Raw genomic sequence first — 20,537 nt, 5'->3', positions numbered from 1 at the left:
TGGTGTTTCTACTATCTGTGTGACTGCTTTATTTCCTGTATGTGATAGCTGTCCAAGTTAAGCGCTTTGTTCCCACTTCAGCTATTGTTAACGTGCTATATATATCAGTACCGTATGTATTGTAAATAATATGTATTATTATTATTATTATTATTATTATTATTATTATTATTATTATTATTATTATTATTATTATTATTGTTATTATTATTATTGTATTGTATCTACATGAGACATTCTCGTTGGCTGACTGACCTGTGCGGGCTACTGTCTTTCCTGTAGATGGCGCGCTGCACCACCTCCCTGAGCCTTTGGAGGAACAGAGATACACTCGGTTGTCGAGAGGGTAACCCCAGTTTCAAAATGTCTCGCTCCTTGCACAGCTCCTCCAGCTTCTTTCCAAATCGCTCAGCTGAAAAGACACACACATGGCCCGATCTTCAGCTTCAACAGTTCAGTTACGCAAGAAGGTAAATGGGGACACTAACTGCAAGTGTTTTTTTGCATTTTTGCTGGTCTAACAAGACAGTTGTGCACCCAGAGAAATTCATTCATACATTTGACCAATAGAGAAACTATTCCACTTTACATTACATCGAACATGAAACTTACTTTCTTATCTTTAATACGCATATATAAACATTTGAACACAATGTTCAGACTGGATATTATTCGACCCTTTTAACAGGAACATGGTGATTTTTTCCCCAATGTACTGACCTCCTTTCAGTAAATCTAATTACAACACACGATAACAGCTGAAAGAACAAATTGTGCACACAATTATAACTATAAGTATAAACAAGGTATCATTTCAGTCCTTTCAGTCTTATTGGCTTGCTTAAGTATTCCTTGAAAAATTCACCTGAATCATAGTCATCATCCGCGATGGCTTTTTGCTGCAATCTCTGTAGCTTTAACATCATGGACTCAATCTGGAGAAGAAACACAAAATCAAGAAGAAATATTAACAAAGAGGTCCAGTTCAGAATGATCGTGTCAAGATGTTCAAATATGAAACATCTCTTCACGCAAAATTCAGGGTATTTTTTCCTTCAGCATTATTGTTAAGAGTAATTGTTAATAATGGTAAGAATGTAAAAATAATGTGTCATTTCTTGTCTCCCCAATAGTTACAATGTTTATTTAAAGTATCACATTAACATGCTAACATTGCTAATGTTGTATTACTGTCAATTAAATTAATATTTTGAAGAAATTAGCTGATTATGCTATTATTTGTTGGTTTGTTTACTCTCTGTGAATGAGAACTATCAACAGCAGTTTAAGTTACCTTGAATGAGACAATAGAGTGACAATGATATAGTCTATTATGACCTCCAGCTAAGACTAATTTGCTCTTTCCCAAAAAGCATGTTCTCTAAGCCACCATTTTAAGAGTAATTTGCCAAAATTATTATTGGGAAAAATTTGCTATGAATATTCCATTCGCCCAATACCCGAACGGCTAATCCTCATGAAAGTTGCATGCTAAATATGATCTTACATAAGCGCTTTGCTTGTAAAATATTGTACTGAAATATCTTACAAAACTTTACGGGCATTAACTCATTCACAAACGTATTTGGGAATTGAAAATATGACATAGAGCGTCTTTCCCGATTTTTTTCAGCTTTCGTTTTTTTCTTGCTTGGGTGCCGATAAAGCGCTGGCCATACCTGTGGCAATGTTGTTTCCCTTCCACAAGGGTTCGCATTTTCCTTTTTTCCATGTTAGCGCTTTGTTCCAGCTTCAGCTGTTGTTAAAGCGCGATATAAATGTATTGCATTGTATTTTGGACAGCTGCCCTCATTTCAAGCTCATATAACTACAGACCCATATAATTTAGAAATTAACTTTTTTTCTGAGTAAAGAAGAGAGAGACTAAGATTTCTTATGCTGCATTGAATGTTTATGTAGTCCTAAAACTCAATATTCTGTTGGTCCTTGAATTCAAGTGACAATGACAAAAACCCTGGCACTGGAGTGGACATGTTTTGCACATGTCTGACATTTATGAGTTAAAAGATGCATCCTGATAAAACAATCTTGAATAAAGACGTATGGTAACCTCAATGACCTTATTGTGCGTCCGGTTGTTTTCGAGACAGTCTTGCACCACGTGGTCATACTTCTTCACCAAATTGTCCCAACCTTGGTCAGAAGCAGGTGTGGTGCTCTCATATCCCGATGTGACTGATGATGCGGAGGCGGTATCAGAGTCGATTGACAGCGAAGAGGTGATTTCTGAATCCAGACACTGGGATTCGACATTGGGCAGGTAAGACGACACCTCCCTGCTGCCCCACACACGTTCCCCCCAAAACCGACCGCTGACTGTCTGTGTCTCCCTTTCTTCATGGACAGAGGTGGGTGTGACCTTGGTCGACAGTTTTGAGTCTGGTTGGTCAAAAAATAGCGATGCTGGTCTAATTTCAGAGGAGTGAGGTTCTTCTGTGGCTTTAGGTTGTGGGTCATACGCCGATGTTGCAGAAGCAGTGAGAGACTGTTGAATGAAACTGAAACTGGAATGGAAAGAGTCTTCTGCGGAACTTGAAGGCATATGTATTGGACTGCGGTTTAACACAAGTTCATTCTTTGGTTGGCCCGATGTGCTACTGAGGGCACCGTCATTGATGGAGGGAGGAGGAATGTCATGGGAATTGTTGTGAGGTTGTGCGATTTTCAGTGGAGACATCCTGACAGCAGATGATAGACTTATCCCCTCAGTTTGACATCCAATTGTCCCATTCCTGATGCAAATCGTCCCATCTTCTTCTCCTCCCTCAGTCTCCTCATGATCCGGATCATCAGTAGTGCTTTGTGGTCTGGATTGCTCCCCTCTCATGTAACCAGGCCTCCGGTGGAGCCTCTTCCGACCGACGCTGCCAGCTGTCCCTGAGGCTCTGCCACCTGTCGATACACAGATTAACCATTAAGCTGGGCAACACGGTCAAGAGGAAGATAAAGAGTGGCTCCGAGACAACATTGACGACACGCTATGTCGGGAACATGTGGAGACTAATTGTCAAAAATGCGAATCCACGTGATTGTTCACATTAAATTGGGCATTTTATGGGAACCGTTAACTCCAGTGAGGATTTGTGTTTGAAACAGAAGACGTAGCCAGATGTGTGACAGTTCCCAGGGTTTTCTTCCAGCTGTTAGGAAATACCAAAAACATATAGTCATCTGCAGCTAAGCCACACCTACCCAAGAAGATGACACATTTAAATGTGTTTCTGTTAGGAAATACCAAAAACACATAGTCATCTGCAGCTAAGCCACACCTACCCAAGAAGATGACACATTTAAATGTGTTTCTTTTAAAGCGATGCCGTAGAACGCTGGTTTTCAAACTTTCATTCATTCGAGACCTCTGAATTTTTTCCGCTTTCTGTATATTTAACAGCCAAGTGTCTCAATAGTTCCTCTCCTATATATAAAATGTAATACAGTGAGACCTCAACTTACAAACATCTTATCTTACAAACTTTTCGTCTTACAAACGTCAAATTTCTGAAAATTAAACCTTATAATAAGCACTATTTTCATAATACACACCCACCACGGCTGGCGGAGTGAACTTCGGCGGAAGTACACGACCGAACAGCACCAGAGGTTAAGTTACCAACAGTCCTTATGGAAGGTGACTCTCCTTCCATAAGCCATCAACGACCATCAAAAAGGTAAATAAAACTTTATTTTACAGCACAGTTTATTTCTTTAATCACAGTCCTCAAGTAATGTGCCTCTCTTTCCAAACAGCAATTCCCTTTGACCTTCGACATCCAACGCCATTCCATCAAGCCATCAATGACCATCACAAATGTAAATAAAGTGACTTTATGATACAATGCAGTGTATTTCTTTCATTACAATACAATAGCACATTTAAGTATGTTGTGTGTAGTTTTAAGGCTTATTTAGTTGAAAAGTATATTTTATGGAAACCCAGGAACGGATTATTCCCATTTTAATGGTTTCCTATGGGAAAATGTTTTTTGAGATACACACTTTTCACCTTACACACTCTGTCTGGGAACCAATTAAGTTCGTAAGTTGAGGTCTCACTGTAGGTTGAGAGCGATAAGACCATTTTGAGCTTATTTTCAAAAAAACATTGCAGTGTTTTGTTAGGGCTTTGTCAAAGCAATAGTTTTCTCTTATATATGATACAGACATTTAAAAAAAATAAAGACCATGTTTTCCCACTACATCCATCAATTGCATCCTTTGTTGACAATGGCGGGCCGTGCATGTCACTCCTAGGCCTTCAGTAGTGCTACTTCTGAATCACTCCACAGCTGCGAGTGTGGTGTGATTTACTACACGTCCACTAGAGGATGTCGTTGGCCAGGAAATAATTTATGACTCGAAGAAACTTAAGAAATACTGTCATTAAACTGTTTGAATTTTTACTATAAACGTGGATTCATGATCACCTTATAAAATTGGAATAATATTTGCTATTTTTGCTAGCTTTGTAGCTGTCCAAAATTTCTTAATGATGTCCATCTATTCTTGAAAAATCCGTCTTGAAAATGCCCTTAACAGTAAATCTGCAACCGAATCCATTTCTTCTCCTAATTCAGCCATTGTGGGTTGGCAAAAACACTATTAAATCAACATAAAAATATATTTGCTTATACAGCTAGCTACAGATACAGTGTGGAAACTCGGGCCATTATGCTCTTATGACTAGCGGTTAGTGATACTACGATTGGCTAGTGACTAGCCAATTGTGTGACGGACGAGCCAATAATAATTTGCGAAAACTCTGACGTTTCCAGCGCCTTCCAGAGAGCCTACAGAACTGTTTGTAAAAGCGTCCAGGTAGATTTCTGACAATGGTAATAAATGATTGCTGAAATGTGATTGGTTAAATGCTTAAATACGAAAACACACATCTGGAAACAGTGCCACAGGGGAAAAGCAATGAAAGGAAGCTGAAAGACAATTTGGAATTATTTAATAAGAATTCATGGACAAAATATAATTCATATTAGTCTACGATTCAGATATTTTTCAGACACAGAGAAGGCCTTGCAGGCCCTGAAAGCCCACCACTGATTGTTGGTAGTAACACCATGAACACAATTTTAGGTCAATTTTTGATGACACATACAGTGAGACCTCAACTTACGAACTTAATTGGTTCCCAGACAGAGTGTGTAAGGCGAAAAGGGTGTATCTTAAAAAAAAATCCCATAGGAAACCATTAAAATGGGAATAATCCGTTCCCGGGTTTCCATAAAATATACTTTTCAACTAAATAAGCCTTAAAACTACACACATCATACCTTATTCTATGTATAATAAATGTGCTATTGTATTGTAATGAAAGAAATACACTGAATTGTATCATAAAGTCACTTTATTAACATTTGTGATGGTCATTTATGGCTTGATGGAATGGCGTTGGAGGTCGAAGGTCAAAGGGAATTGCTGTTTGGAAAGAGAGGCGCATTACATGAGGACTGTAATTAAAGAAATAAACTGTGCTGTAAAATAAAGTTTTATTTACCTTTTTGATGGTCGTTGATGGCTTATGGAAGGAGAGTCACCTTCCATAAGGACTGTTGGTAACTTCTCTGGTGCTGTTCGGTCGTGTGCTTCAGCCGACGATCACTCCGCCGGCCGTGGTGGGTGTGTATTATGAAAATAGTGCTTATTACAAGGTTTAATTTTCATAAATTTGACGTTTGTAAGACGAAAAGTTTGTAAGATAAGGTGTTTGTAAATTGAGGTCTCACTGTACTTGTTTTCCTGGCTACGGGGTCAAAATGCGATCGCATTGTCACACACCTCCCCGTAGCATTGAAGAAAAACGGTGGCATTTCATTAAGCCGTTCTTATGGGAAAAATAAAAATACCAAAACATCAAATAAATTATCAAAAGGATAATATTGTCAATTGGGTAAGCATGGTCTTCATTGGAAAGAGAAGCGTGATGAATAGTGTCTTGTCCTGACACCTGCTCCACATGATTCTCAATGTTCTGTGTAGGATTCAGCGACAGACTCAAGCTTAAATGACAAGAATCAACAGGCTCTTTGTGTGCAGCTGCACTCCTCCTCTCTTTTATTTCGTACTTCTTAACCCAGTGCCCACTCTCACACATTCCAAAGACATGGAGGACACACTGACACAGACTTTGGTGCGGGATACAGAGGGGACATTCTGTCATTGCGAAACACTGCTTGAAAATTCAGCTATAGTATATTTCTAGAGTACAATATTTGAAGCAAAATTTGAATTATATGGCACATTTATATTTATACACTCTAACTGCAACTATGTGGCAAGTGACTAGGGGTTTTATCGGAGAACCACTGAACAACCCTGTGACCCTCACTCTCCATGGCGTCCATAACCATGTGACTGTTGAGAGAATGGACAACAGGAAGCAGCAGTTAGAGGAGAGTTGGGATATAACACAGAAATTGGAGTGCAAGTAAAAGGACTTGCTCCCATTGTCCTCTCTGTCCACCGGGACCTCAAACTCAAGCTCAGGTTACGTCGTCTTTCTAAACAATTTATGTAATTCTACACAATTCTCAAGTACAACAAGCAAGCATCTGTCGTAATATTATATACTTTAAAAAAAAAAGGACCATAAAAGAACCCTCTATTGAAAAGGGTTTTTTTGATCTCCGCAACAGAGCCATACTTCGATTACACAAAGGTTCTTTCCAGCAAAGGGAAGGAAATGCCTCTGGGCCTCTTGTGTGTTGTAGGTCTTTGCTAAAGCTTTTTTGGAGTGATGGTATTCACTTTTTCCTGCCAGGATTTGAGCTAAAACTGTCTGCCAGGAAGTGGGAAAGGAAGACACTCGCCATAAGTGACTTACACATGAGTAGAACTCTCTGTGTGTAAGTGAATGTGACTAAAAAAAGTTGTTGATGACTGTGTTTCGGGCAAACGGGGCCTGATTATTTACCTTTGGTGATAAAAGAGGCCTGCTTTTCAGGGCTCAAGTTAAACACTGTATCCCATTGGTTGTTTAAAGTGCTTAAACCAAAGAGGGGAAGAATGCTGAGGATCTCTGAGAAAAAAAAAGAAAAAAAACACAGACGTTTTTAGGAACAAGCCCAGCAAGACACGCATCAGCAGATCAGAAAAACCAGAAGCAGTGTGCCTCTGCAGATGTGCAACACCGCACCACTTGTGACCCCCATGCACACTGCCTGTCCGTCTTTCTAACGATCATGGCGTGTGATTAGGATTTCCTCCAAAATCAGCTCCTCGCTTCCTGTTTGGTCACATGAGGAACGCAATGTTTTGGAGGAGTGAGCAGACAAAGCACACACACACACACATAAAAATAAATAAATACAATAAAATAAAGCAACTTGTTTTCTCTTTGTTCCTGTATTACAGTTGAATGTTTACATGCCATTCTCACAGATGTGATGATAGATAGAAAGATTTAGTTCAATGAGAAAACAATTAGCATTATGCTAACTTTGTTTCACTTGGATTGGATTGGCCTTTATTAGCATGCAAAAAGAAAATTTGATGTTCTTGCAGGACAAAATGTACTGTATTTACAGTACTGTTTTTAGTGTGAGGGATCCCTGTGTTATAAGTCAGTCACATCCTCCCACACCTAGTTACCGTATTTTCCGGTCTATAAGGCACACCCAAAACCCTTGATTTTCTTGAAAAGATTACCCTGAGCCTTATATGTGAAGTAAAATGGAGCCACAACAGGTCTCACAACTACAGACTCCATTTCTCCCTGTAGAACACAGGTGTCAAAGCCAAGGCCCGCGGGCCAAATCCGGCCCGCCACATCATTTTTTTCGGCCGACGAAAGCACATCAAACTTGTTAAATTCCATGATGATTGCTAAAGTCTGAGCCAAAATTTCATATTTTTGGATGTCAACCACAATAAAAGTCATTATTCTTGACTTCAGATTTGAAAACGAGTTATTCATTAATTTGCCGTGTGCTCTATATGTAATATTTGAAGGGATTTAAACATTCTAATGGGTTCCCCAAATTCATAACGGCCCTCGAGAGGAAACCATAACTACAATGTGGCCCGCGGCAAAAAATGACTTTGACACCCCTGCTGTAGAAGAAGAAGTGTGTAACCCCAGCCTCTACTGTAGCGCCTTATGTGGTGTGCCTTATATATGGAAAACTTTTATATAGTTATATATTATATTTGTAAAACATATTTCATTCATTAAAGGTGCACTTTATACTCCGGTGCGCCTTATAGACCGGAAAATACGGTAACTAGGTGTGGGACGATGTGACTGACTTATAACACAGGGATCCCTCACACTAAAAAAAATGGACACACAGTTTTAAGAAATGAATAGGAGTCAACCGTTACTTTCTTTCTTTCAAGGATCAAGTCTATGATACAAAAACTCAAGATTATTCCAATCAGAGATGCAAACAAACTTTTGTAGAGGATTTTTTTGGGGGGAGCGGAGTTGGTGATTCAGAATCTTCCCTCCATTTCTCTCAAGCACATCAAACGTTAAAAAGTCATGAATGTTCATAATAATATAAGACATAATAACATAAGACATATTATGAATGAAGTGTTGCGTTTGTGTTTCTGAAATGTCATAAATTGCAACACATGGTAAACTTTGTATTGCGTAAGCTTCAGTAGAACAAACTCAAAAACAAAAAAATGAAAATATTTTTTTTAATCTGATGTGCTAAAAAATGAGAAAAGGTAAAGGCAGTTTTTAAATGAGCGACAAAATGTTTAGTTATACTACTGTACATCAAGCCATTTGATTAATATATACAATACATACTGATCTATATATCACTTTAATATATGCTGTTGATTAGTGTAATATACTGTACATATATTATACTTTTTGTTTTTGCATGTTTAAATTACTGTAGGAACCAGTTAAATGTTTGTGACAGTACCCATAACAAGACGTGCAGTACAGCCATCCATCTATTTCTATCATCTTTCTAGAGGTGCAGGTGCCTTTGAGTGAGAGACTGGGTACATACTAAACAACCATTCCCGCTCACAATCACTACAGGAGATGATTTAAAGTCATCAGTTAACTTTAACCAGCATCTTTTTGGATTGTGGCATTATAGGAGCCGCAGGACATTAAATAAAGAATCCTGAAGCTCATAGCTGTGAGCTATACGGGCTCTGCCATTTTTGTCCTGGGCCACTGTACTCATGTTATGTTGTTAACCAAATCAACCAAATAAATGGGACGTATAATCGCCTCATCATGTTACAAGTACAGTAAAGTCTCGTTATATCGATATCGGATATATCGATATCGGATATATCGATAGTCCTGGTTATATCGATACTATTTCTATGCACGCACGGAGAAAATTACATGCAAACAGGGTCGGATATATCGATAGTCCCGGTTATATCGATATTTTTTCGGACTCCCTTGAATATCGATATAACGAGACTTTATTGTACATGAATGAGTGGATGACTATTTGGAAATTCGAAGTCAAATTTGCTTTTGGGGGACCACAAAAATTTGATGTGGCAGGTCAGATCCGGCCCCCATACCTTGATATTGACACTTGTCTGATAACCTCCGCGCTTCCTTATATGAAATGTCCATCATAGATGTCAATGTCCTCATTAAAGTCGCAGGTAGCCAGAAGCCTTTCTCACATAAGAAGTAGGGTACTGTGGTATTCATCTAAATGGGTCGTCAATCTATCTCAGGCCGCTTTTATAAAATCAGGTTCAAAGCCAAACCATTAGTTTTCAATCAATGTAAAATCACATTCATCTTTTTAGATTGTTGGGGAAAGGAAGTAAACACACAAAAGCAAACCACTTCAACAAGGAACTCCGCAACTGTGGATTAGATACAATATACTAACCACAAGTCCACTGACTGTGCCACTCCTTACAAAACAAAACAAAAAAATATAATACTTTTTTTTACCTTCCATGAGTCCTTGGCCTTGATGATGCAAAGAGTTGCCGAGGCATTTCAGGCCCAGCAATCCAGCAAACATGTCCCGGTTTGGAAGAAGCCGAGGAAGCTGATGGTCCAACAGTAGTTCGACGTCCAGCAACTACGCGCTGACACGAAGCATGACTGACCTCACTTCCGCTGTGGAAAACTCAAAAAGAGACTTCTTTGTTTAAAAATAGCCAAATGTACAGCGAAACTTTCGACGCTGATGATCCTCGGGAAACATTTGCATAATCAAAGGGTTTAGTAGGGGTTGTCTGACGCAAACGAGCAGTCAGTTACGCATGAACAGCTGTCAATTCAAAGAAAAAAAGTGATGATCTTCCAAGTAATAGCACTGAAATATCCGCTTAGTTATAGAAAGATGGAGTTTTTCTGTCGATCACGTGGATCATATCGAAATCGATGGGCGAGCGGTCCGTTAGTCACTGCCCCTGTGTCGTGTTGGAGCTCCGACGCGGTGAGGAATTTGACTCCAGTCTTCTTTAGACCGCCTCAATTCTGCAGCAAGCATCCTATGAAGGTTGGGAGACGAACGGATCGCCTCATTTCACCCTCTTTACGCACGTACGAACGTGCAGTACGTACTGTACTGCGTAGCCATCCACACACATATGCACAGCTGCACACTCACGCATACACACGTCTAAGGAATTCTGTTACCAGTACAGTATGTACAGTAAGTACAGTGTGTATCAAAATCGTAGCCCTGCGCATCAATCAATATCCAAGAGGGAGTTCTCACGTTTCGTTCAAAAAGGTTGATGACCCCTTCTATAGAGTGTATAATGACTCCTAACTATACAGTTCAAATTGACTGAGGGGGGGGGGGGGCACACAACAAAAAAATACAGATGGTTTTGCAGTAAACACAGGAAAGTAAAATATCAAATATTTTTTGTTCCCTTTCCTTTGATTTCGATTGGCTGCAAGGGGATGGATTAGTCAGCGATTAAATGCTCGTTTTTTTTTCAACCCGTGAGGTACTGCCTGTACTCCCTGGCCACGTTGTAAATAAGGAGAAGATGAGGGCCAAAACAAAGTACACTCGCCTTGCATGTTGTCAAATCACCTGCTTTGGAGATTAGAAGCACTTAATGTCATTTGGCAAGCAAAGTAGCTAACTGGGTACTTAGAAGATACCTCATGACCTGAGAGGTTAATGGAGTTTAAGTACTCTAAACAGAAGGCATCACAACATAACTAATCCCTCCACATCCAATTTCCGTATTTTCTGGTGTACTGTATAAGGCGCACCCAAAAGTCTTGATTTTCTTCAAAAGATGTCCCTGCACCTTACACGCAGGTGCGCCTTATATGTGAAATATTGAGCTACAACAGGTCTCGCAACTACTGTCAGCAGCGACTGACTCCATTTCCCCTTCCCCTGTAGAAGTAGTGCATAACCTGTACTCTAGAGCCTTATAATGTAGTGTGCCTAATATTTGGGAAACTTTTGCATATTTATATATTATATTTGGAAAACGATTTTCATTCATTGGAGATGAGCCTTATACATATGGAAAAAAAGTTTGAAAATACACCATTCATTGGGGGTGCGCCTTATACTGTACTCCGGTGCACCTTATACATCAAAAAATACAGTACAAATAAAAATTGTCCCATACTGTAGAATTATGGGTGCCATGACAGACCTCCCAATGGAAAAAAATGAACAATTTCTCAGAGAAAATAAACAATTTTATTCATTTTTATGATTCGATTCAGCTGTCTTTGAGTCAAAATGGTCTTTTAAATTATGTCATGGTTTTATTGTTGTTTTTTGACGGGGGCAATTAAAATAACATCTGTCTGCAATTACATTATTTGCATCCAATGGCCAACAGAAGTAGTATCCCACACATCCCAACTAAAATTTGAAAGACCAATATTTTCAAACAATTTGGATTTGTACTTGCATGTTAAAGGAACACTTTTAGCCTAATCGTGCAACCAGTGCTTATATTGGATATTGCTGAGAGGGGCGGTATGTTTCTGTAGGCTTTTATTTATTTTCCCAAATGTTGGAGCGGTATTTGCACAGGTCGCGTGATAAATTAAAACGTTGAATTAGCCACTTTAAATCACACAAAGTACAAAGTACTTATATTCACCAGTAGATGGCAGACTTTATCCTTTTTTTCCCAGGCGACAAGAGCATACCCAACAAAAAGTATGCCGAACTGGATAAAGTCGAAAACCCATGAGATAAAGACATAAAACTCCAAACATATGCTAATTTGAGATATAGAATATACAATAGCAGGTGTATGAACGCAAGTGTTTCGTGGGTAATGAGATCAAGAAGAGAATACTTGACATATGTCCATCAGTGTATATTCGGTGACTGCCAGAGAAAGAGCCTGAACAAAGGTCACATGCTCTACTTCAGACTATCTGAGCGTGATAGGGGGAGGGGAGGCCTGAGAGTGAAATAAAATAAACACACATCAGAGAAACCTAGTCTTGCATAGCATGGCATATCTGTGTCACATTACAGTTTTTGACCAACGGGTGGCGCTGTTGGGCCCCACCTGCAGCTGCACAGCTGTTGGTCGTTTGAATCAAATGACTCCCCGCATGAGCATTCGGTGTCGGGTCATTGTTTCGTCTTGTCTGGTTTGTTTTAGTCATGGTTTTGTTTGCTACATTGGACCTTTTTGTTCTGATGACTTTGTTATTTGAGATTTTGTTCCTGCTGACTTTCTTGAATATAATTTGTCAGGAGTCAGATTCTTAAGAGAAAAAAAAGCACATTGCTGATTATTTTAACATTTTATTGTATGTAGTATGACAAAATAAATCGTGTTGTTAAACATTTGAGAGCCAATTACAAACCAATTAAAATTTTTAGAAGGGTTAAATAAAAGCAAAGGGTGTACAGAACTTATACCACAGCTTCCTCCGGGTCCATATGAGTGTTTCGACTGGAAAAAACGTCGGCCAGCATATGTTTGGGGATCTCAGAACCACGAACTCGCAGGGTATAGCAGGCATCTTCCACTTTGCCCAGACTCTGACGCAGAGTATGCAGCTTCTTGGACACCTCATAAGGGCCTGTGTTTCCAATGTAGGAGAAACCGTCGTGGATCTGGCGCAGGAACTGACTCAGCTGGAAGGGTGTGTCGATGTCCCCATTACCCACGCTACTAATACACAGGCGCATCAGCTCTCCGGTTAGGTCAGCCACACCCAGCAGGTAGTCTGCGGGCATCACCTGGAAGGTTATAACGTGTGGTTCCGACGATGGTGTGTCAGCACAGGCCTGAGAGAGCACAAAGGAGTTAAGTGGCCTAAAAATCACTAATATTGAAAACTTAGTTTTCACTCAATGTTATTCTAAACTAATAATTTAAACTTGTTATATACAGTGGTGGGCCGACAGGGCCTGAAAGGCCTTCTGTGCCGGCCTAAAAATATCTGATTCACAGACTAATGTGAATTACATTTTGTCCATGAATTCTAATTAAATACAGTGAGACCTCAACTTACAAACACCTTAACTTACAAACTTTTCGTCTTACAAACGTCAAATTTATGACAAACCTTATAATAAGCACTATTTTCATAATACACACCCACCACGGCTGGCGGAGTGATCTTCGGCGGAAGCACACGACCGAACAGCACCAGAGGTTAAGTTACCAACAGTACTTATGGAAGGTGACTCTCCTTCCATAAGCCATCAACGACCATCAAAAAGGTAAATACAACTTTATTTTACAGCACAGTTTATTTCTTTAATTACAGTCCTCATTTAATGCGCCTCTCTTTCCAAACAGCAATTCCCTTTGACCTTCGACCTCCAACGTCATTCCATCAAGCCATAAATGACCATCAGAAATGTAAATAAAGTGACTTTATGATACAATGCAGTGTATTTCTTTCATTACAATACAATAGCACATTTATTATACATAGAATACGGTATGTTGTGTGTAGTTTTAAGGCTTATTTAGTTGAAAAGTATATTTTATGGAAACCCGGGAATGGATTATTCCCATTTTAATGGTTTCCTATAGGAAAATGTTTTTTGAGATACACACTTTTCACCTTACACACTCTGTCTGGGAACCAATTAAGTTCGTAAATTGAGGTCTCACTGTAATTCCAAATTGTCTTTCAGCTTGTTTTCATTGCTTTTGCCCCGTTGTGCAGTTTCCACATGTGTGTTTTCGTATTTAAACATTTAACCAAACACATTTCTGCCATCATTTGTTACCAGGGTTAGAAATCTACCTGAATGCCTTCACAAAATAGTTCTGTAGGCCCTGCAGCATAAAAATCAATGTTGATTAAACTGTTGCGTTAACCAAGAAATGGATTTGGTTGCAGATATACTGTTAAAGCGACGTTAAAAGACGAATTTTTCAAGAATAGATGGACATCATTAAGAAAAAGGTTGGACAGCTCCGAAGCTAGCAAAAATAGCAAATAATATTGAAATTTTATGAGGTTATCGTGAATCCACATATTCATAGTAAACAATTAACCGTTTAATTACAATATTTCTTACATTTCTTCAAGTCACAAGTTATTTCCTGTGTCTGAATCAATCGCAGCTGATTGATTCAGACGTAGCTCTACTGAAGGCCAAAGAGTGACATGCACGGCCCAACTGGTTATAGATGTACCTCATCTCCTGTCGCGAACACCAGCCTGGCATTGATCTCCTCTAAACTAATGAGGCTGCGGTGACGGATGTAGTGCTGGAAAGAGGCAGCCTCCACATACTCCTGAATTCCTGAATGGATGAAATCAACACTGAAATTGAGCATCCACACCAAGCAAAGATGGAAGTGGCCACCGATCTTTGTGTCACGGTGTCAGCAACAAAGAAACAGAGAAACTGCAAGTCACAAAAAGGCATAAAATAGAGTTTTCCTATTCACAGTAAATTATGAAAAAAAATCTTAAAGCGTTGAACAGCAGGACATTTTCTAAGGTCAAATGAAGTCCAATTGCAAAAATGACTGAGTCGTGCATTTTAGATTTGTCCTGAAATTTCAACAGAAAGCCTCGTATCCCGATGTTTTTGTGAAAATGCAATGTCACGGTGGGTTTACACACACATACACACAAAAGGATACGATAGTTTAAAAAAGGAAGGAAAAAAATTCAGAATGCATATCAAGCCAAGTGTGCATAAACACTAAAGGCTATCTGCAGAGTATAGATCACAGATGCATATAGTGATTCAAACCTGTTTCCTGTAACAGTCTTTTGATTTGAACAACAGTGGCCATTTTTTGGTAGCAGACTTAGATGACCCCCCTCATTTGTTTTCTGACCCTGTGTAAACAACAATCAAATAATCACAGGACGGAAGACTTTGTGTCTGAAGTTTACTTTTGGAGCGGCAATTGAACTTCAAAAGGGGCTGCTATCTCACTCGGGGAGCGACGCGCAGCTGAGACGAGGAGGTGCTTCGTCTCTATTTGCTTTCAGTGTCAAGCGAACGCAGGGTAATAGGTTTTGTTTTATTTGGTTTGGGGTTATAACAAATCCCATGTAATGAAATTATTACAAACAAGCAGCACGTAGCTAATTGTTTTATTTTAAAGTGGTTATCTTGTGTACATGCACGCGTGACAGTTAGAAATGTTGACAAAACATAATTAACGTTTTATTGTGACTACAATGTGAGTGTGGAACAATTAAAGGACAACGACGTCTCCGGACAAGTTGTGTCCATAATTTGTAAAATGGCTTCAAATGACTTCTACTGAGCGTATTTTACAAAGATTCCACCGCATATAGCTATATTTTACGTTTTAAGACTCGTGCTGAATATTCCGGAAGTCTTGTTTCTGAGTTGGTGACGAGTCCGTACGTGACGTCACTGAAGGAACGCACGTGACCGAAAAAAAGGACACAATGTAGCAGTTCTTCCATCACGTCAATGCTTGGTTGGTCTGAAAACCTCGTGTTGCGCCAGAAGAGGGCGTGCAAGCTCCATATAAGGAATTTATCAGCCTGTGGAAAAGCAATGGTATTTTGCACAATATTAATACATTCACTGCCATTCACGATGTATTCGGGAATTGAAAAGTGTGATGTTGAGCGCCATTCCCGAATTTGTTCGGGTTTTGTTTGTTTCTTTTTTTGGGTGCCGATAAAGCGCTGGCCATGGCCTCTGGCAATGTTTTTTCCCTGACAAAAAGGGAGTAGCATTTCTCTTTTTTCAATTTTAGCGCTTTGTTCCAGCTTCAATTGGTGTTAAAACGCTCTGTAAATCTGTATATATTGCATTGTATTTTGGACAGCCACCCTCATTTCAATGTCATATAACTGCAGACCCATATAATTTAGGAATGAACTTCTGATGAAAGAAGAGAGTCTAAGGTTTCTAACGCTGCATTCAATGTTTATGTAGTCCTAACTCTCAATATTCTGTGGGTCTTGGAATTCGAGTGACAATGACAAAAACCCTGGCACTGGAGTTGCCACATTTTTGCACATGTCTGGCAGTGAATGAGTTAATCAGGAATGGGCAACTTAAAATGATGGAAAGGGATGCATTGTTTTCATTAGTGCTAACCGGGACCATGCACTTACTTATGAGAGTAATGACAAAAAAATTACAATATTTACATATGTGCAAACTTCATCCTCAGAAGGGTCGGGGGACCCCCCCCCCACACACACATATTGTCGTATATATGCATATACAGTGAGACCTCAACTTACAAACATCTCAACTTACAAACTTTTTAATCTTACAAACGTCAAATTTATGACAATTAAACCTTATAATAAGCACTATTTTCATAATACACACCCACCACGGCTGGCAGAGTGATCTTTGGCGGAAGCACACGACCGAACAGCAGCAGAGGTTATGTTACCAACAGTCCTTATGGAAGGTGACTCTCCTTCCATAAGCCATCAACGACCATCAAAAAGGCAAATAAAACTTTATTTTACAGCACAGTTTATTTCTTTAATTACAGTCGTCATTTAATGCGCGTCTCTTTCCAAACAGCAATTCCCTTTGACATTCGACCTCCAACACCATTCCATCAAGCCATAAATAACCATCACAAATGTAAATAAAGTGACTTTATGATACAATGCAGTGTATTTCTTTCATTACAATACAATAGCACATTTATTATACATAGACTAAGGTATGTTGTGTGTAGTTTTAAGGCTTATTTAGTTGAAAAGTAAATTTTATGGAAACCCGGGAACGGATTATTCCCATTTTAATGGTTTCCTATGGATTTTTTTTTTTGAGATACACACTTTTCGCCTTACACACTCTGTCTGGGAACCAATTAAGTTCGTAAGTTGAGGTCTCACTGTATATAGACACGACATTGCCCGGGTATATATGCATATATGTTGAGCGCAACACTATGCTACAGTCGTGTATGTTTGACAAGCAGAGTGGTTCACGTTGGAAATTCCCCACCACGTGCTCACGTCAGCTAAAGGGCTTATCAAACTGAAACCGTTGATCTTTTATCAGCAGGAATTGGGTTTAGATTTTGCCCCCAATATCGTTAATGGCCGCTCTATAAATAACGTGAAGCCATTACATATGCCCGGAAATGCCTTTTCCAGATTAGCTGCAAACCCGTTACAACGGAGCGCTAATAAAGATGATAAAAATGGAAGGGTGGGGGTGGGGGGGTTTAATTGGTGGTAAGTGTCACTTGTCACGTCGCAAAGGATACAGCATTGATTCAAGAGAGACGGCAATCTAAAAATGACCCCCCCCCCCATCCCCAGGATAGATAAGAGCTCACCATCACATGGGTTTGTCTCAAAGCTCTGCAGACATTTTGGCTACACTAACAAGAGCGGATAGTGATGCAAGAAGTGCAAAAACAACGTTATCAGTGGGCGTTCCTGTTGATGCAGGCTTGCACCATGGTCAAGCTCTCACAATAGCAGGTATTTCGTCATCAACTTAAAGCACAGGAGGACATATTGTGACGTGCAACAAGCTTGTTTTGATAGCCGTTACATAGATAGTTTACAGTTATCAGTTTTCTAATGTTTTATGATTCAGAAATTAATCAATATGCTACATGTACACTATACACTATGGATAACGAAGCATAATAGCACGAGAATGTCTACCTCACGGCTGCAGAGGTTACAGGATCAATTCCGGTCTCTGGCCTTTCTGTGTGGGGTTTGCATGTTCTCCCTGTGTCTATGTGGGTTGTCATATTTGAAGTTAATATAAACAAAGTACAGTAATTGTATTGGATAGCATTTCTATATAATGTGAAAGTGTGCATAATGTTGCTAGTCAATGTATAATCTAATTTTGCAAATAGCATGAGCAAGTTCATGAAATATGTAAAACATATTTTTTTAAACCACTTACATATGGAATGTATTTGAAATTTTAACTAAATAGATGAGAAACTAAATGTGAACATTGTTTTTCTTTTTATTTGTCTAGAAGGCCAAAAACCTACCTGCAGTGAAGGCTCTGTGAAACTGATAAATATCCTCTCCGCGAAGCTCTTCTGCAATCTGACCAATTTTCTCCCTCACACCACTGAGTTTCCCATCAGCCTCATTCAAAATAGCCTCCGCATCTGGAACACTTCCCAAAATAAGAAAAACAGAGCAAATTAAGAATAGACTTTCTGCAGGTCATCTTATAAGTAAACATTGGACCTATTGCATGACTATGTTGTTTCTCCTAGCACAACAAAGTCAGAAGGAAAAGGGGAAATGATATCTGAGATGTGATTCATAAACTTCTAATCTTACCGAGCTATATGTTTCTGTTTGATAGAAATATGCATAAATTATGTAACACATTTCCTACAAAATAAATATATAGTTTAAAAATTGGTAAAGGAAGAACAACCCCCTGTTTCCTACAGAAACTTACTTTTATAAATAACAATGCAAATGTGAATTTTCTACATTCTAATAAATGTCTTCATTAATGAATACTAACATAAATCGCATTGGAAAGTTAACATATATTAATTCTGGATAATGCATACCTTGTCACTCTGTGTAAGTGAAAAATTGTCCTCTTGCTCTCAATGGTGACATCTCGACTAAGCTTAACAAGACGCTCGTATTTATCATGTTTGGCGTCAAGCTCCATCTGGAAGACTTTCAAAGAAATGTGTGTAAATAAGAAGTTCTTAGCAAATGCTGTATTCCCCAAGGTGATAAGTGGCATTGGCACAAAGAGGATGCGGTGTACCTTTAAACGATTCAATGACAGGTGACGACATATCCGGACTCGCCTGGCAATGTTGGGGTGCATTACCATTTTTCTTTGGATGGCCTTCACCTATAAAGAATCCAGAAAAGAAACATGATATTTTCTGCAGTGCCAATTTCTTGTTACAACCTTCCAAGAAACTCGCACACGGATATACGAGGCTGCAGTCATAAATGTAACGTTCAGTTTGCTATTATAACGCCTGGTTTTGGACTAGGAAATCATAAGAATCTGACGTGCATTGTCCTCCAGATTACATTTGAACATTTGTTGTAACTGTTGTCGTCATTAGTTCACACTATAAAATAATAACGCCCCAGAAATACCAATTCATTGAAATTCAATACCGAGGAGTGAGAGCAATATTCATTTCACTGAGTTTAATGGAAAATAAGAAGCAGATGAATCCACCGTGGAAACGACTATAAATGTAGAACCTAGAAGATGTTACATGTGCATCTGACGCTTTCAAACCAAAATGTAAATGATCAGTCGCGAAGTCTGGACTTACCTCCTCGCTTATTCATACTTGCAGCGATAACCGAAAGCACAACTCGGGCCGAATTGTTTTTAATTCTTTTCAGGCACTCAGGCTGTCTTGTTCTTGTGGGGCTTCGGTTGTTTTTGCGTCACAGGAAATGTCGGAGGCAATGCATGTTGGGATATGTAGTATTTTAGGAAAGTAGGTAAGAGTTTATTTGTCTAAACTCTAAAGTGACGAGTGCCGTTCATTCAAGTCAAACGTCACCCATTGACGCATTTCAAACAATTTCATTGACATTAATTCGCTGTTTCTGTGCTTCCTTCATGAAGCCATGATATCAGTGTTTATGAGTGATCAGTGCTGTGATGAGAATTCAAACAGCGGGTACAATATTAATCGTAAAATGAGTTGTGGCTCTGAGTGTGTGTACATTTTTAAGGGCCACAACTATCATGTCAATGTATGATTTTATAGGTGACATATATTTCGGCTGATGTGGGTTATTGTATCAAAATTTAAAACAGATTTTTAAAGAGAGAGTCTATTAAAAGTCATGTGGAATCTCCATTAAATAATTACAAATAATGCAATGTACTAGCGCTGTATAGCCATGGCATTTTACGTTGTCGAATAAATTGGACCCTACAGACACTTTGTTTTTGTAGGTGTCATTCGGTTTCTTGATCAGATCACAAAGTCCCCACTAACCACTCCTCCAGTGTTTCCTGAAGACTGTCTACGTGCGGTTTGACTGGTGCAAACATCATTTTGCCCGTGGAAGCGCGTGTGCTGACGTAAAAAACCGTTTACTTATAAATACGGGTATGCGACTGCAACGTTGACTGTGCCAGCATATTGGATGCGTGACAGAATCCAACATT

General features: G+C 39.1%; 2 protein-coding genes across 2 annotated transcripts in view; both read right to left on the bottom strand.

Moving 5' to 3' along the window:
- disc1 (DISC1 scaffold protein) overlaps positions 1 to 10,539 on the bottom strand; it is a 44,191-nt gene extending 33,652 nt beyond the window's left edge. The window contains exons 1-4 of the mRNA XM_089012392.1: positions 9,929 to 10,539; positions 2,081 to 2,913; positions 866 to 935; positions 256 to 412 (exon numbers count right to left, since the gene is read on the bottom strand). Of these exons, the coding sequence (XP_088868518.1) occupies positions 256 to 412; positions 866 to 935; positions 2,081 to 2,913; positions 9,929 to 10,001 (1,133 nt within the window). The 5' untranslated portion in view covers positions 10,002 to 10,539. The remainder of the gene's footprint in view (positions 1 to 255; positions 413 to 865; positions 936 to 2,080; positions 2,914 to 9,928) is intronic.
- Positions 10,540 to 12,724: 2,185 nt separating this feature from the next.
- Positions 12,725 to 19,817, bottom strand: tsnax (translin-associated factor X). The gene is made up of 6 exons (XM_089012633.1): positions 19,684 to 19,817; positions 19,152 to 19,241; positions 18,943 to 19,057; positions 18,400 to 18,530; positions 14,596 to 14,705; positions 12,725 to 13,226 (listed from the first exon to the last, which is right to left on the bottom strand). Exons 1-6 carry the CDS (start codon positions 19,697 to 19,699, stop codon positions 12,849 to 12,851), a joined length of 840 nt encoding a protein of 279 aa, XP_088868759.1. The 5' UTR covers positions 19,700 to 19,817; the 3' UTR covers positions 12,725 to 12,848.
- Positions 19,818 to 20,537: the final 720 nt, after the last annotated feature.

This window comes from Hippocampus bargibanti, linkage group LG13 (genome assembly GCF_051943395.1).
Source record: "Hippocampus bargibanti isolate YZ-2025 linkage group LG13, ASM5194339v1, whole genome shotgun sequence".
NCBI classification, from domain to species: domain Eukaryota; kingdom Metazoa; phylum Chordata; class Actinopteri; order Syngnathiformes; family Syngnathidae; genus Hippocampus; species Hippocampus bargibanti.
Note: the sequence above shows the minus strand (reverse complement) of the source record. Positions and strands in the feature narration are given on the sequence as shown.

Bases quoted from the DNA above. Each gene is read 5' to 3' on its own strand.
- tsnax (XM_089012633.1), bottom strand. The intron at 14,706-18,399 runs GTAGGTTTTTGG...TCATCCATTCAG, and splicing joins TCACAGAGCCTTCACTGCAG to GAATTCAGGAGTATGTGGAG. The intron at 13,227-14,595 runs GTACATCTATAA...GTGCTCTCTCAG, and splicing joins TGTTCGCGACAGGAGATGAG to GCCTGTGCTGACACACCATC.